The sequence below is a fragment of the Chaetodon auriga genome, chromosome 7 (assembly GCF_051107435.1).
Source record: "Chaetodon auriga isolate fChaAug3 chromosome 7, fChaAug3.hap1, whole genome shotgun sequence".
Classification (NCBI taxonomy): Eukaryota; Metazoa; Chordata; class Actinopteri; order Chaetodontiformes; family Chaetodontidae; genus Chaetodon; species Chaetodon auriga.
Genome location: NC_135080.1, coordinates 3,512,243 through 3,528,686, shown reverse-complemented (window position 1 = coordinate 3,528,686; position 16,444 = coordinate 3,512,243). Strand labels below are relative to the sequence as shown.

At 44.6% G+C, this 16,444-nt stretch overlaps 3 protein-coding genes and 1 non-coding gene across 6 annotated transcripts; 2 read left to right on the top strand and 2 right to left on the bottom strand.

The window, feature by feature from the left end:
• Positions 1 to 478: 478 nt before the first annotated feature.
• Positions 479 to 550, top strand: trnap-agg (transfer RNA proline (anticodon AGG)). Its single transcript has one exon. It is a non-coding gene; the product is annotated as a tRNA-Pro (tRNA).
• A 1,594-nt stretch (positions 551 to 2,144) lies between these two features.
• psmd8 (proteasome 26S subunit, non-ATPase 8) lies at positions 2,145 to 5,519 on the bottom strand. The gene is made up of 7 exons (XM_076735446.1): positions 5,330 to 5,519; positions 4,639 to 4,711; positions 4,421 to 4,523; positions 4,155 to 4,320; positions 3,852 to 3,952; positions 3,290 to 3,401; positions 2,145 to 2,934 (listed from the first exon to the last, which is right to left on the bottom strand). The coding sequence occupies exons 1-7, from the start codon at positions 5,432 to 5,434 to the stop codon at positions 2,797 to 2,799; spliced, it is 798 nt and encodes a 265-aa protein (XP_076591561.1). The 5' UTR covers positions 5,435 to 5,519; the 3' UTR covers positions 2,145 to 2,796.
• A 29-nt stretch (positions 5,520 to 5,548) lies between these two features.
• Positions 5,549 to 8,090, top strand: nup88 (nucleoporin 88). Its single transcript, XM_076735445.1, has one exon. The coding sequence runs from the start codon at positions 5,549 to 5,551 to the stop codon at positions 7,706 to 7,708; it is 2,160 nt and encodes a 719-aa protein (XP_076591560.1). The 3' UTR covers positions 7,709 to 8,090.
• Positions 8,091 to 9,708: 1,618 nt separating this feature from the next.
• ehd2b (EH-domain containing 2b) lies at positions 9,709 to 16,293 on the bottom strand. 3 transcript variants are annotated; one of them, XM_076735836.1, is made up of 7 exons: positions 15,922 to 16,293; positions 14,300 to 14,773; positions 14,010 to 14,186; positions 12,858 to 12,982; positions 11,419 to 11,831; positions 11,140 to 11,304; positions 9,709 to 11,043 (listed from the first exon to the last, which is right to left on the bottom strand). In XM_076735836.1, the coding sequence occupies exons 2-7, from the start codon at positions 14,518 to 14,520 to the stop codon at positions 10,495 to 10,497; spliced, it is 1,650 nt and encodes a 549-aa protein (XP_076591951.1). In that variant the 5' UTR covers positions 14,521 to 14,773; positions 15,922 to 16,293; the 3' UTR covers positions 9,709 to 10,494. The 3 variants fall into 3 exon arrangements, with proteins under 3 accessions (XP_076591951.1, XP_076591953.1, XP_076591954.1); XM_076735838.1 differs by having other exon boundaries at positions 16,071 to 16,293; XM_076735839.1 differs by having other exon boundaries at positions 12,885 to 12,982; positions 15,922 to 16,290.
• Between the last annotated feature and the right edge of the window lie 151 nt (positions 16,294 to 16,444).

Genomic DNA, 16,444 nt, shown 5'->3' with positions numbered 1-16,444 from the left:
AAAGGTTTCAGCACCGTGGACAGCAACACTTCCGCTTCTACGGAAACGCCATCTTCGACTTTCTAAACACGTTGAAGTTCAGCGCTGAAATCACCATGTTTGGATGTGACTGCGTTTGTGGCTCTCTGCAGGAAGTTTCTAGATATTTTATGTTACTCTGTGTTCACCTAAGAAAAAAAAAAAAACATAAATATACGAACCTGACATTGCAAACACGACGTTGTTTTGCTGTTTGCAGACTTGGTGTAACTTTAAATACGTGACATCTACAAGGAATTACACAAACTTGTCGCAGGAGTCTGTCGTTACCGTACATGTAAAATGCAGCTACAATAAGTATGCAGAGCAAACAGTTAGCGAGCACTCGCGTTTTTCGTAGAAGTCGTTTAAATACGCTTCAAACTCTCACAAATCATAAAGCTGTACAGACATAGGTGATAGATACAAACTATGACAATTTTCTAATGCTACGTCACATGGCTCGTTGGTCTAGGGGTATGATTCTCGCTTAGGGTGCGAGAGGTCCCGGGTTCAAATCCCGGACGAGCCCGCTTTTATCTCTCATTTGTATTGACTAGTTGTTTGACTATCAAAACTATTACAGTAATCTTCACAGACGTAACACAGTAAAAAAAAAAAATCTGTACTTCAGTTACAAAATGTTATGTTACAACGCGCCGCGAGTCCCAGTGCATTCTGCGCCCGTCAAACCTTCCTGTTAGTGAAAGGTTATTGTGTCCCCTCCTTTTCCTTTACACAGTTTGCCTCTGAAAATAAGAAAAACATTGAATTAATAGTAAAAACATACCGGGAAAACACCGTATCCAGGTCGAGGCGCTGCTCCGTGGCTTCCTGCACTTCAGACCTTTGGAAGGCGACAAATTCAACGTCCATCAACAAAACTCCACATTTTTGTTTGCTTCAACTGTGTGTGAAAGTTACGTTGTTACCACAGAGATAAACCTGTTGCTAATGATGCACACACGTAAGAGTTTAGAATGAACACTTAAAGGCAGACTTTCTGGCGTCTTCCATCAATTTGGGGACAGAAGGCACAAAGCTATTTATAGACGGCTGTCTTCACATCTGAAGTCATAAAGCTAGAAATTCATGACCAAATATCGCGTGGTAGCACATAATGTAATTACAAAGCGAAGGCACATAAAATATTAAAACACGACTGTAATCCAGAATCAGTTAATAACAGCAATAATAAAGTGCGACTACATATGCCAACAGAAATGTGGATGTCAGTGTCAAATTCACGGTTAAATGTCTCTTTTATGTTTTAAGATGTTTTTATGTAAAGCAACTGTTTAGCATCGTGTCAAACGTTTCTCATGTTTTTGTGATGTTTTTCTTTTTTTTTTTTTAAATAAAGTTTACTCTGCAATACTCATAGTACTGATTATGGAAGAAAAGGGACAGTTGACCAAATTTTTCTTAATGTACACGAAAACCATGAAAACACCAACAATCTGTCTGTGTCTGTGGCTCTGAACAAGAAGTCTGACAACTGAAATCTGTCAAATATGGCACAAATACATAGTTTCATTCTCTAAAAAGGTTCACTGATTTTCTGAAACAGCCGGACGCTGCAGATTTAAGCAAACATGACTCAAACAGGAAGAAAAGCACATTTACTGGGGACTATTTTCAGCGGTGGAGTAATATATAAGGCTGCAGTGGGTAGCTCTGGCAGCAGGACGCGTATATGGGGTTGACTCAAAATAAACTACAAGGGCTGTGGTTTGTGGTAATGAAGGAACGTGTCACCCAGTGGAACAGTGGAGCTTATTGATGTCTTTTTAATGTTTTTTGGACGTTAATGGAGCTCTATGGCACAGAGGAATAAGCTACATCTGGCTTCAAAAGACAAACTGCAACAAAAGATTATCCCTCAACTTCCTGCCTCTAAAATCCAAGTAGAGGTGACCAGAGGTCTAACCACAGAAACCCCAAACTGTTTGGATCTTCCCTGCATTTTCTCTTGAGTCGCCACAGTAAGATCTGCAGCCTGTTTGGCACTGAGGAAGACGCAGGAGGAGGGGCGTTAGGGATTTGGAAAGTAGTTAAGTGTCTGTAAATGACTTGATTCCTATGAAAGTTCGAGCTGTAATAGCTGTAAAGAGAACTGATAGTCATTGGAAGTTTTTTCTGAATCATTTATTGCAGACAAAGATTTGCATTGTAAGATCAACTGGATTACAAACCATCTAGAGAGGAAGAGGCATTACAATTTAGAAAACACTCAAACTTCAATGGCAATTCTCTTAGTTGCTAGGATACAAGGCAAGGGCAATACATTTCTATGAGGTCTGCTAAGGAGAAAATGAACACTGTATACAAAAAGTGTTAGCTTGAATTTTGGGGAAAATAATATTGCGTTGTGTTGTGTTGATAGTTTTGTGTGACGCTCACAGTGTCACAGGGTGGTGATCGTAACCAACTGTCGTGTGGTTGTAACAGATCTGAGACCCAAAGGCGTTAAATGCAGTAGATGGATATGAAGTTTCTTGGCCACCAGCTGCTATAAAATTCTAACGTTGGATAAATGTTTCCTTACATAAAATAATTAACTGTAACATTTATGAACTCTTGAATGTCTTCATAAATGTAGATGTGTCGCAGTTTCTGTAAATGTCAATTGATTTGTGAGGTATGGGAAACAAATCAACCACCAGCATCATATTCCTCAGGGAAGCTGCATCTGAGCTGACTGGATGTATACTGGATCAGTGGTGTGTGTGTGTCTGAGTGCGTCTGTACATGGTTGAGTGTGTTCCTGGGGGCGGATTACACAATCATTTCCAGCTGTCGTGCATATTCGATGACCTGTTGTGCCAGCTCCGTGGAGGGGATGGTCACCTCTTCCGTCCGCTGCTGCTGACTGGTGAAAGAGTAATAGCCATCTGGGCTCAAAGTCCATCCCCTCTGAAATACAATGAAATTAAAAATCAGGGCTGGCTGTTCAGAAACGATCTGCCAGCACAAGACACATACACACTGTAACTGCTCTTAACATCTGCACAAACATTTTCCATATCTTTACAATTTATGAAGAAACATATCGAATAATAATGACACCTTCATGGTGAAATGCTGCTAAAACAGACTCATTTGTGGTTGAATGAATTTCTTGTTGGTATGTTTTAGGTACCTGCAACATCTAAATACAAAAGCTAATTTCTTTTAAACCAGAACACTTTCACTTCTTCTTTAATCTCTGCATACCACTTAAAATGTGACATATAATTTAAGTTTGATTCCCAAATTGAAGCATACATACCTTTTTGGCATACTCTGTCATCTTTTTGGGGGAGCTGAAGAAAAGCACACGGGTGGCTTCACTGAACTGGATCTGCTCATACGCTTTCTCTATGCAGCCTGCGATCTCATCACTGCAAGTGAAAAGGGCAGATTATTGCCACTTCTTCCTGATAAATTAAAGTAATTTAGTTTCCTTAGCCAGTCCATAATTTTCTATATGAAGACACTTTACCACTTACCATCAGAAAGAAAATGGAAAGTGTGTTTTAAGTATCATCCATTTCACACTTGTTTTGGTGTGAGTTAACTAGTAAGACAACATAATCCCTCAGTTTGGTTATGTACAACTTAAAATACATTCACACAAATTTAGAAATGAGTTTTAAACAACTGACCATAACTATGCTGAAAGTGTCCGGATAGATGGTTTTAATGAACCAGTCATGACGTAACCCAATATTTTCCAAATTAATTTCACAGGGAAAAAACATCCACACTGGTCATAAAGCACACTCAAAGCACCGTATCTATGAAACAAGAGTGAAAATAATAGAAGGCATAGCCAAAACACTGATTCTTACCGAATTGTGTCCAGCAGAATATCTATAAAAAAGGTGTAGCTCTCAGCAGGGATGTTGCCTTTGGCAAGAAATACTTTGTTGTAGCTTCCCTCCATCAAGTACTGAAAAGGCCATGAGAGGATGTAAAACATTAATGTGGCATTCACATACAAATTATTACTGACATTGTGTTCATAATGTACCTTTGAATGAATCATTTGAGAGTACAAATGACTAATTGGATGCACAGATACCAAAATTCTACTCCTAACAGTGCAATATCAAAACCTAAATTTGTGCTTGTCTGGGTGTAAATCGCAGCACCTGCTCTAAGGACACGGGGTGTCTGATGTACACGTTGGTCTGAATATCTCGTGCACTCAGTCTCTCAAGTTCTGTGTGAAACTCTGACACACGGTTCTGTGAGAGCAGGAAGAGCAGGTTCAGTCCGAGCAACTGGTGCATGTAGGCAGCTTCAGGCAGTTCATCCCTTAATGACAAAGATAAAAAAGAGCCATGTTAGAAACCCACTGTGAGTACTAGTGTGACAGAATCCCACTGCACATGAAAAATGACAAAGGTGACATTACTTGTAATCAAAGTAGTAACATTTTAGCTGGGCCATGTATCTCTCAAAGGATGGGATGTCCTTCTTGAGGATACTCCACAAGGCTCCAATTTCAAGGACATCACCTGAAACAAAGACACATATCTGTCTGATTTGGAGATATAATCTTGATCACGTTGCCAAACCCTAATCAATGATTGATATTAATGTTCCTCAGCTTGAGTTGTCACCAATACTCACGAGCTAAAATGAGCTGCTGCTTAGTGAGCGCGGACCCACTGGTGGGTAAAAAGTTCAGCTCCAGTAAGGAAACCTACAGGAGAACAGAAAAAAAGGTTGGTGTCATTTTCTGCAAAATACGAACTTAACGTGTCAGTTGTGTTATGCAAATTCTGTGTTATCCATAATCTGAGATGACGGCACTAATCGTTCATGACTGAATCAAACGAGCTGTCATCTTTTCATGCGACTGCACGGGGTTTTGGAAGATAAAACGTCACCCCAACAATATAATTGCGACAGAGGAGGTATAACATTATAATAAGTAATAGCTATTTTGGTTGTCGGTTCCGGGTTAAAACTTGCGTTAGCTGGACTGAATTAACGTTAGCGGACGGTAACGTACGTCAACATTAGCAACAGTGATTGTAGTGATTGGCTTCCTGAGTGTCGTAACCCCTAAAACAATTATACTGACCTTTAAGCTGAACACGATAATGAGGTTACCAAATGTGAGCCCAATGTTATCTTCCAAAAGGGGATAAAATTGTGTGTCTTAAGTTTATAGAAAACTTTACACACAACATTAGCCTTGCTAGCCTAAGTTAGCACACTTAGCTACAATTGCTAACAGCGCTAGCGCTTCTAAATAGGCAGTGTACCTGGAACGAACCATAACGTTAAAAACAGGCAATCCAATGTGCGACCATACCTTCAGTTTGCTGAGAAGCTCTCCGCATTTACTCAGGTTTGGGTTTTTCTTGTTCCACTCCGCTTTGAGTGTTTCATACAGCCCTGCAGTCTCTTTCAACGCCATGGTGATTCTGCAAAATATACGACACCGGCCAACGTAATACGTTAAATGACGTCTGCTGTCGTGAACTCTCGTGTTGCCATGGACTGTTTTCCCTGAGACAGACGGCGGGTCAAGATGGCGGCATTCAACGCGGAGCGATGGCTGGATGGTTTACCAAACCATAGTATTTTCACAAAAAATCGAGAGAAGTTGAATTTGGAATCCAGCGCAAATGAAAGAGTGGTCGCCAAAAACCTCACTTTTTGTTTGGATGGGGACTTTTTCCTGTGGGACGACACAGACCGCGTGTTTTATACGACCAATCTGCGACAGCTAAACTCGGAAGACAGTCGCAGCAGCGGGAACTATCAGACGTTGCTATGCATTAACCCTCCTCTCTTCGAAGTGTGCCAGGTGTTGCTAAGCCCCACGCAGCACCACGTCGCACTCGTGGGGCAGCGGGGCGTCTCGGTGCTGGAGCTTCCTCAGCGGTGGGGCAAGAGGTCCGAGTTCGAGGGCGGAAGGAGCGAGATCAACTGCAAGACCATCCCGGTGGCGGAGCGCTTCTTCACCAGCTCACCGTCGGTGAATCTGCGGCAGGCGTCTTGGTACCCCGACGAGACCGACGAGCCCCACCTGGTGCTGCTCACGTCCGACAACACCATTAGGTTTTACAGCTTGAGGTCGCCCCAAGCGCTAGCCAAAGTCCTGTCAGCGTCGCAGTCGGAAGATGGCAGCAGCGTCCATCCTCCGGGCCGTTCCTACGCAGCAGCTCTCGGTGAGATCGCAGTGGCGTTTGACTTCGGGCCGATCTTGTCGCCCCCTCGGCACCTGGCAGCGCGGTCCCCCAAGGAACAGCTGGTCTACCCCCTGTACATCCTCTACGAAAATGGGGAGACCTTTCTGAGTTACACGAGCCAGACAAACGGTCTGAATGTGAGTAAACTCGCTGGACCCCTCCCGATGTATCCTGCAGCCGAAGATAACTATGGCTATGATGCTTGTGCCATCCTCTGCCTGCCGTGTGTGCCCACTGTGCTTGTCATCGCCACAGAAACAGGTACTCTGTATCACTGTGTAGTGTTGGAGTCTGAAGAAGAGGAGGAGACGGGGGCAGTGGAGAGGTGGACGCGAGGCACAGAGGCAGTGCCAGCTCTCTATGTGTTTGAGTGTGTTGAGCTGGAGCTCACCCTCAAAGTAGCTACAGGAGAGGACGAGGAGCCTCAAGAGTTGGATTTCACCTGCCCGATCCGGCTGCACAGGGACCCTCTGTGCCACCAAAGGTATCACTGCACCCATGAAGCAGGTGTGCACAGTGTGGGGCTAATCTGGGTGACGAAGCTGAAGAAGTTCCTCCAGTCCGATGAGAAGGATAAGGACAGTCTCATGGAGCTGGCTGCTGAGAAGCGATGTATTGTCGAGCACATTCTTTGTACCAGGCCGCTCCTGACCACTCAGCCAGCTCCGGTTCGTGGCTTTTTGATCGTGTCTGACCTTTCCTTGGGCGCCACCATGATCTGCATCACCAGCACCTATGAATGCATCCTGTTGCCCCTGCTGAGCTCCATTCGCCCTCCCTCCCCTCCCCTGCTTTGCTCCTATCCAGGTCCAGGCTCTGGTAGCTCCCCTCTACGTGGGCTGTCCGAGGACTCCTTCGAGCAGCACATCCGCAACATCCTGACACGTAGCTCCACCAATCCTCTTGTACTTAAGGCTGGGGAGAAGGACACATCACCACCATCTCCGGAGTGTCTGCAGCTCCTCAGCAGAGCCACACAGGTCTTCAGTGAGGAGTACATTCTCAAGCAGGATATGGCCCGTGAGGAGATGCAGAGAAGAGTGAAACTCCTCACGAGTCAGAAGAACAAGCAGTTGGAAGAGATGGTTCTGTGCAAGGAGGAGAGGATGAGTCTGAGAGAGGCCGCAGAGAGGTTGGCCGATAAGTACGAAGATGCAAAGTATCGCCAGGAAACCATCATGAACAGGGTTAAAAGTGTGCTGGGCAGTCTGCAGAGCCAACTACCCATACTGTCCAACTGCGAAAAGCACATGAAGAATGAGCTGCAGACCATCAGCGATCGGCTGAAACACCTGGACAACAGCATCAAACAGGTGAGCATGAAGATGGAGTACCAGAAGACGCAAGTGGACAAGGATGTGCCTACAGCCAGGACGACAGTCGCACTCAATGCTCATCACAAGAGGGTTGTCCAGGATGTCCTCAGAGAACAGGGACAGCAAATCGGTGACATGATGAAACAGATCAGAGACATTAAGAATCATTTCAGCTTCTAAGCACTGCAGGAATAAGTAAAAATTCAACATTCAAATGCTCTTTGTTCTTTTGAACACAGTCATTAAATCTGCCTTTTTGTGATATTCGATAAGACGCGTGTGTATTTGGTATTTGAATTGAAAGATACTTTATGTACACTGACACAGCTTTACCTTTGATACTACATGTTTGTCTCTTAATAGAGATACGGTGGCTTTGCCTTCTTGTCTTGCATACCATTTTTCATATTTTTTACAGAAATGTTTCTGAATGTGAAGGTTCAAGTCAGTGATTTAGTCATAGAAGAATAAGCCATGTATATTCTGGTAAAGTGGGAAATATTTTGAGCAAATACTGTTTTGAACATACTCACTGTTTGGATTAACAATAAAATGTGATGTTCTCTGTAACGGTTGTTACTCATTTGTGACCAATTCTATCAGCCATTTACCTTCCAAGATATTTGATTAAAAAGTGCAATATGAGTGAACTGAAAGCAGATTGACTGATACACTGCTAACATACAGAATAAAATTAAAACATATGTTAATAATACATTTAAAGAAGCAGAGAAAGGGATGTTAAAGGACAGGTTCACAACCTTATGTGTACCGACTGAAAGCTCCATGCCTCCAGTCTGCCATCTACAGTTGGACACTGTTATAGTTTCAGAGTCGGCTGCCAGGAATCCTGTATCCGCCAGATGTCACCCCTCTCCAGAGTTGATGACCTCGGTATTTCTTCCACGGCAGGTTTTCTCCTGAGGAATTCCCCACGTAAACACAGAGTGACGTATATGGAGACCCCGCTTTCACTGAGTAAGCTTCATTGTTGGGGATGTCTGCTGCTGGTGGGGATCCTCAGCTGTAGTTTGGGTCTTCTCCCCATCGCTGTGGCAGCGCTCTGTAGCTGGATTTGAGCACCAAATGCCTCAGATGGTTTATGACTCAGCACAGCCTAATTATGTAACAGGCGAGCATTGTTCAAACTGCTGTGGGGATTTTTTTATTCTACTCATTGAAGCGGTAATGCTACAAATGACTTGGAAATTTACAAGTAGTCAGCATTAAATTCATTTGGAGATCAGAAACTGTATTTCCATAAGAACATTTCAGCTGTTCTTTGTGCATTTTGTCACCTTAGTTGGCTTTTTTTCACATTCCCTCCCTTTTTCTCCCTCACACAGAAACACACAGGAGAGGGTGTGGAGTGCTGCAGGTCTAGTTCAGGAATTCTCCAAATAGGGGGATGTTGTTAAGTCTTTCATAAAGGTACAGTGTCTAGATCCTGTGCATGGGCCTGAGGAGACTTAGCGGACCCTAGGAAAAGAGATATTAATAACTCTCGGGCCAGCCCACCACATTCTTCATATGTGAGTCACTGTAAGCCAGAGAGCAGGGAGGAAAGGGCTGCGCTGCCTCTGTTTCTCATTTGTGTTTCTTTCCATGGAGGAGTGGAACAGGGAGGCGGGGAGGCCACCCCTTCTTCTGCGAACCTTGGAAGCCTTATGTGAGACACACACGGCTCGACACGGGACACGAGGCCTATTTGTACTTTCGCCGCATAGTTTACACACACAGGATAAAAACCAAAATACTTAGAGGCATGCAAGAGAGAGAGAGAGAGTGGAAGTTAAGAGGGATGAGGGGTAATGGATAGTATTTAACAGTGTGTGTGTGTGTGTGTGTGTGTGTGTGTGTGAGAGAGAGAGAGAGAGAGAGAGAGAGAGAGAGAGAGAGAGAGAGAGAGAGAGAGAAAGCTTCAGATGGTGGGAAAGAGGGGAGAGAGTCTCAGAAAATGGTGGTATGGGGACTTGGCAGGGGAGAGAGTGACTCACTGTTTATCTGGTCTGTCACTGGGAGACCAAGTGAGCTTGACAAAGAAGAAAATCTTGTTAAAAGGACTGCCAAACGAAACGCATGCCATTATTCATTCTGCTTCATGTGCTTCATGTTAAAACATTGACATTTTTAATGATTCAGTTACTGTCTCCCTCAACACACACTGAAGAGACAAGACACAGTCAGGGAAGTTTATTTGGTTATTATAACAGGTAACATAACAGTATGTGGAGCTGTGTACAGTAGTCAGTAATCAGTCATTCAGTCTAGTTGAAAAGTTCATCTCAGCGTGTCGTGTTCTTTTAGAAAAACTGAGGTCTTGCTCCTGCACATACAAAACAACAGCAACAGTTACAAAAATAATATATAAAGTGTTTGCACAAAACTGTGTCACGTAAAGCATCGAGGTGAAACGCGTTCAGGTTATTAGATTTGTGCTGCCAGTTTGAGTTAAAAATGCTATAAACAAACTTTTGAGGAATATAAGTCTTTGGAAATAAATGCAGATACCCTCGCTGGAACGTCCAGACTGGAAAATGGCATAATCCTACAAACTACAATACTGTGCTGCTCCGATAGAGTCACTGAAGGAATGTTGGACTTACAGTTTTGCTCTGTGTTGGGTAAAATAAACGCTGAATACTTCTGCTCAGCAAACACAAGTAGATATATTTTTAAAGCTCATCATAAAAAGCTAAATTTGAGGGGCCAGAGGGAAGAAGCAACCAGACCCGTGTGACTTCTTAATACACAATCTTTGGCAGTAAGTCCTATGGATTGACTTACACTTAAATACAACATGTTCCATTGAGCAAGACCAAATCAGTCTCAGAGGAAAAGTGGAACATATCACATACAATATTTTGACATGGGTCTGGGGGAAAAGGAGCGAATGCAAACAGTAGCATACGTGTGACAGCCAGCAGAGAAGAGTCTCTCTCAGCTCCGGGCGCTTCGTGGCATGTCTATGCATCAGAGCCCTTCTGCCTGCGTTTGGAGGGTGGGATCAGGCGTGCGGGGAGCTCAGGGGGTAGACCGTGGCCCTCCAGCTTGACCTCAATCAGATGGCTGGCCAGGGCAAATTCTTCATCATCCAGCATGCCATCATGGTCCAGATCTGACAGCTTCCAGATGCGACCCAGCACCGAGTTGGGCAGGCGGGAGCTCACCATCCAGTCCTTAGCCTTGGTGCCACTCAGTTTCCCCTCATTGGGAGCGAGGTTATAGAAGATTTCATCGTATTTGGGCTTGTCTTTGGTCACCACCCAATCCTCCTCTTCCTCACATCCCTCTCCGTTCTCCTCGGCAAAGGGGTCACCCTCAGAGAACGGTCCGGCGCGGGTCCCGAGGAAGGCTCCACCCTGCACACCTGGCTGCTCACCTGCTTCCAGCTCCTCTTGCCGGAGGAGGGGCATCAGTTTGGCAATGTCAGCAGAGAGCAGCTCATCCAAGGCTGCCATCAGATTAGGCTTCAAGGTTTTGAACTTGGTGAAATCATGAACCATCAGTTGCTCCTTTAGAAAGGGAACGGTAAAAATGTGCAAGTCAGTAAATTTAAAATTGAATTCAATCTTAACTGAACTGTTTAGTGAAAACAGACTCAGACTAACCTGCATCTTAGCACAGTCTGGGAAGTCTCCAGCAGAAATGTTGTGCTGCAGCTGGATCTTAGAGAAAATGACTGGCAGCTGGTAGATCAGATTCTTCTTTTTATTGTCCTTCCTGAAGACAGAGGGCATCTCCTGCTTCAGGTAGCTGATGATGTGGGCATGGACCTGGGATTTAGAACAGCATGGCAGAGATGTTTATCACACAGATAACATGGTTAGAGTACAGTAATGTCAACCTGTCAATAATCATTTACACGTTGACATGCCGAAGACACCCACCCTAACCAGACGTGCCCTCTTGACCAGGTCGTTGAGCTTGCGTAAAGCTGCATTGCGAGGAAGGTTTTGGATGTCAGCGAACAGGTCCTCCTCCTCCAGCTCAAACAGCTTACGGTTGTCTGGAACCATCAGCGGCTCTGACCAGAAGGAGCCAATGTAGACCCGCAGAACCTCCGGGGTGCCAAACACCTTCCCCAGGGACCACATGAGTGCACCGTACACCCTCATCAGCTGCTGGGTGCCCACCATGTCTGCCTTGTTGAGCACCACACGCAGCTTGTCCTCGTTGCCTTTCAGGGCACCGATGGCCTCGGAGAACTCGTCTGATATCTCTAGTTTGTGAGCGTCAAACAACAGGATGATTCGGTCCACACGCTCCGCAAACCAGCGCAGCACAGCTGGGAAGTCGTAGCCTGATTGAACAGAAAACGGCTCAATAACCAAGATGCTCATAAACCTAAATGTGCAGTATGCATGCAGCAAAAGGAGGGGCAGGAGAGGGGAGAAGGTCGACACAGACACAAGCCCTTATCGGCATCTGTCACACCCACAGGCTTCACTGTCTGCAGATAACACAACAATTCTTTGACTTTTTGATATAGAAAATATGAGTCTACAAGTCTAACAAAACCAGGTTTCATAGTTTGAGTCATTTCTTCCTCAATATGAACACAATAATATCAATCAATCATCCTGTGTACAGCCACATTTTTCAGGTATCCGTCTCTGAATTTACAGACTAGTGTTTGTGGTGCTCACAGCACTACGTAAAAAAACAGCATCGTCATCAAATTTCAATGAGCTGAGTTTGCATTGCAACCACTTTTTTTTTTTTTTTTTTTTTAACCAAATAAATAGTTTGGACTGTCCAGAGAAACTGGAACACTCTTTCTGTTGATGCTGAAGTTTTGTACATGTCATTTCTCAGCGCTGTGAGCACCACAGATAACATTCCATTCACGTCCGTTGTATCAGGGCGGAGGCAGAAATCTCACACATGGATATTTCAAAACCGCAGCAGATAAAACCAAAACTATCTGCGACGTGTGGTAAGTGAGGAAATATGTTTCATAATTTGGATGTCCTGACCCTTTACACTTGTTAGTTGCTCATGCAGATAGACTTGAGTAATCATGGGTTACTTAAAGCGTGAATGAATAGAAAAGTGAAAACTACTGTCACATGATGATCATAGTTATTTCTCAACAGTACATTCTTCAAGATGTGCTGACAGAACTTTCGTCTGCTCTGTCTCTGGTCCTGATCAGGATTTTATGGCTGCTCTGCGCGCTCGGTGATGTTTCTTGCCCTGCTGCCAAGCGTTATTGTGACAGAGTAAACTGGTCCCATGAGTTAGCCAGGCGTGGCGAGGAGATGAGTTTGTGAGTTGACGTTCGGGGATGTGTGTCTCTGCAGGCCCCCCCATGCCCTCTCCTCACCTTTGCTACTTTTGCCACCTGTCTCACCTCGGCTCACTCTCTGCTTAGCGCCGGACAGGATCCCCGGTGTGTCAATAATGCTGATACTCTCCAGGACCTGGTTGGGCATCTGGGCACACTGGAACCTTTCATTTTTATCAGCGAACAGGCGAGAAGTCACATAAACGATAACAAAGCACAAGTTCAGAGAGGTCAGTTTGATTTGAATCACTGTCGTTGCAGAAAGAAAGAATCTAAATCAGGTGAAAAACTCTTATCAAAGAAGCCAATGTGATGTGAGGACCAGATTGGAAGCTGCCCTCTCCACACCCCCACCCCTCCCACTGCAGGCCATTGTGTGCACGCAGGCCTTTGCTGGAGGCTTCCTGAAGGAAAATGACCATTACTGCCAGAATCAAACAATAAGGCCCGCTAACGATGTGTGGTTTAGAACAACAACACCACTTCCTCTCACTTATGAGCTTAACAAACCTACCGGTTCCCAGAACAGGAAGTCGGAGCAAAAGGAGAGACACAAATACGTTCACAAACACACCCTGCCGAGGGAGAGAGGGACTCTGGAAAACTGGCATCAGAAACTTCACGTCAGAGGTCTAGTAACAGCAGCACTGTACGCTCCCATCACGTCTGACCTGCAGGTCCATGTTTCTAGCAGCTAACAGCACCTTATTGTAAAACATGTCACTTTCTTGGTTAATACTGGTGGAAAAACATGCACAGAAATCTGGCAGCCCAGACAGTAAACAGTGTACAGGAAAGAACTTGAATGCTACGGCTCCTCTTAGTTCCCTCAGTCTCACAAAGTCTGTGACTTAATTTATTTGTCTTTGCTCCGAGGCACTGTGGAACCCTCTGACCTCATCTTTGAACTTGCGTACATTGCAGTTCCTGTCTGGGTACATTAGCTTTCATCACCCTCTTGGGCGATATCACTCCCCTTCTCCGTTTTTCCACAAATAAGGCAAGTGCCTCCCAGCTCTGAAATTTGGCACACGGACTTGAAATTCCAAAGAGCTAAAAAACTTTGTTATCTCTCCGTCCCTGTTCCCCCCCTTCACCTCACATAGTCTGTTCATTACATACAGATATCTATCTATGATCCCTCAGCAGGATCATTACACAACATGTGGTGAATTAAATCTCCGCTCTCACCTGTTAAGGAAGGTGTTTCCAAATGGGTTGAGTTTGCGGAAAGGCTTGTTGGGGTCTACAATAAGGGCATTCCCAGGGATGACCCCCTCCACCTCCCCATGCATGATAGCAGTGAAGCAGTCAGTGGTGGGTTCAGGTCCCACTCTGCTTCCAGGAATATCCTGCTCCAGTAGATACCTGTCAGCCGCACACATAGTCTGTGATTTTTCAGAACTGGTATTTACTTAACTTAGCAATCACACAAAATGTAACAGTGAGCAAACATTTAATGCAGAGCTGTGAAATCTTACTTGATGAACGTCGTCTTTCCGGTGGAGTATTGTCCCACTACCAACACCATAGGCTTGTTATCAAAGTCTGCATCCTCCAGACTGGGAGAGTGGAAGTCGTGGAAGCCATAGTACTGCTCCAGAGGCAGCAGCTTCTTACGGTACAAGGACTTGAGCCCTTCTGTCACAGTGCGGATCACCTCAGGTGCCTTCTTCACATTTTTTCGCCCCCAGCGCGACATGTTGATTGACTAACAAGATGATAGGGAGCTTCTTACAGAAATCAGTGTCAGAGCGTGTCTGTTGTTTGGAGCTGTATTTCCTGTGGACGACTCTTGGAAAACCTTCAGGTGTTTCCTGTATTTATGTGAATGCTGCTCACTTGTCCTTGAAACCTCCTCTGCACACGCTGAGAGGAACGATAGGGCTGATGTGTTGTTTGAAGTCTGGATCTTCCCCTTTGAAAGCAGTCGCCACACTGATAACTTTTATCCCCTGAGATATGGACGGAAAAGGAGACAAGCAGAGGTTAATCCAAATAAAGATATTAATCCAGATGGCAAAAAGGTTCTTAATGTTCTTGCATTTGGCAACCAAAGTCTGCCACAACCTAGAGTAAGCATGTGGAATCTGCAGTAAGCTTCAGCCCACCCAGAGTCTGCCAAGCATTGTCGGTGCATGCCTGGAAAAAGTTGGTGTTCACACTGGAAAACTTTCAAACCCAGCCCTGCGCCAGGATTTACACAGGCCCAGCTCATTTCTTCAGAGTGAAATGAGTAAGACGTTCCCCTGCAGTTCCTCTGGGTGGAACATGAAGTATGTGCATGGCACAATTGTCCATGCAAAGAAAAAAGCTTGTGGAGGGTAATCTGTAAATGGAAAAACTAATTTAACCCTTGAATAACTTTTTTTTTTTTAACCATAGTCTACATAAACAGAAACACTGGACTAGGAATTGAGGGCAAAACTCATTATCAGAAGCAGCCTGACACAAAGGCGCAAAGGTAAGACACGTGTCAGCAGGCATTAACTCATCTGTGGAGACCTTCTGTCTTACAAACCCTATTTAAGAAAGGATCCAAAAAAATGTGCCCAGAGGAAAAATAGGCAACACAGTCCTGACATGTCACAAGACCAGTGTGGAAAGAGTTCTTGTCAAAATGGCGAACCCTGGAGATCTACAGGAGAGACATTAAATATGATTTGACCGTCATTACATACAGAAGTACTGTGCCAGCCAAGTCGTACGAGTTAAAGCTGCTTTACAGGCTTCCTGTGAGGATCAAAGGTTTGGTTAATGCTCTTGGATCAGTTTCTAAAGTTTAAGGACGGTGGGAAATGCCTTGTGGGTTTGTGTACCACAACTGCAACAAACACGGTTTCGTACTTAACAAGAAATGTAGCATGAGAAAAAACAAGTATCAAGGGAGTCATGCTTAAATATCCGATGAAGAAATGGAAAAAAAAAACTGTCAGGAGTTACAAAGTTTCCTATTTCATTAATTCAGAAGCTAAACTGCACTCATGAAATACCATCAAAGCTCGGCTTCCTGTACTGTATCACAATCTGGCTACAATGAGTAAAAGTTACAATACAAGCTGATCATTGAAGCCACATTTAAAGTTTAAAAAGGAGTATTTACCAAGCTGTTAGGGAGAAAGCACAGAATTCTTCAAGCACCTTGATCTCTCCCTCTCTCTCAGTCTTGCCCTCTGGAGCTTGGAAAATATTATGACCTGAGGAGACGAAAACAGTCTCTTGGAGGAGCTGCTGCTACATGCAAGGGTGTACCTCTGACAGCAAATAGGAACCCTCCGTGGAGCGCCAACACAGCGAGATTACAGAGGATCGTTCTTCTCCAGGGCTTAATGCATTTCAGATGAGCTCCAGATCTGGCAGGGATCCTTACTCTGCTCGCTGAAGGAGCACAAGGCAAACACTGAGAAACACAGGCACACCACAGTGAGTCCCACTTTAACACACCTCCTCTTCCAGGGATGCCTGGCAACACTCTGTTCATGGCAGGGATGAGCTGTGCTGTGGTCAGAGGGCGTGGACCTGGAGCAGGGGGGCTGTGAATAAATGATTTGGGTGGAGTCTTTTTTTGTTTGTTTTTTTGTACATGACATAACTTCACAGTGTCCTTATGCATATTTTGAATGATA

Excerpts from the sequence above, each read along its gene's own strand:
- psmd8 (XM_076735446.1), bottom strand. The coding sequence starts at position 5,434 with ATGGCGTTGAAAGAGACTGCAGGGCTGTATGAAACACTCAAAGCGGAG. Across the intron at positions 4,524-4,638 it reads GCAGCAGCTCATTTTAGCTC|GTGATGTCCTTGAAATTGGA; the intron begins GTGAGTATTGGT and ends TCTTTGTTTCAG. Across the intron at positions 3,953-4,154 it reads ACCCCGTGTCCTTAGAGCAG|TACTTGATGGAGGGAAGCTA; the intron begins GTGCTGCGATTT and ends TGGCCTTTTCAG.
- nup88 (XM_076735445.1), top strand. The coding sequence starts at position 5,549 with ATGGCGGCATTCAACGCGGAGCGATGGCTGGATGGTTTACCAAACCAT.
- ehd2b (XM_076735836.1), bottom strand. The coding sequence starts at position 14,520 with ATGTCGCGCTGGGGGCGAAAAAATGTGAAGAAGGCACCTGAGGTGATC. Across the intron at positions 12,983-14,009 it reads GGAAACACCTTCCTTAACAG|GTTCCAGTGTGCCCAGATGC; the intron begins GTGAGAGCGGAG and ends TAAAAATGAAAG. Across the intron at positions 11,044-11,139 it reads CAGACTGTGCTAAGATGCAG|GAGCAACTGATGGTTCATGA; the intron begins GTTAGTCTGAGT and ends CCCTTTCTAAAG.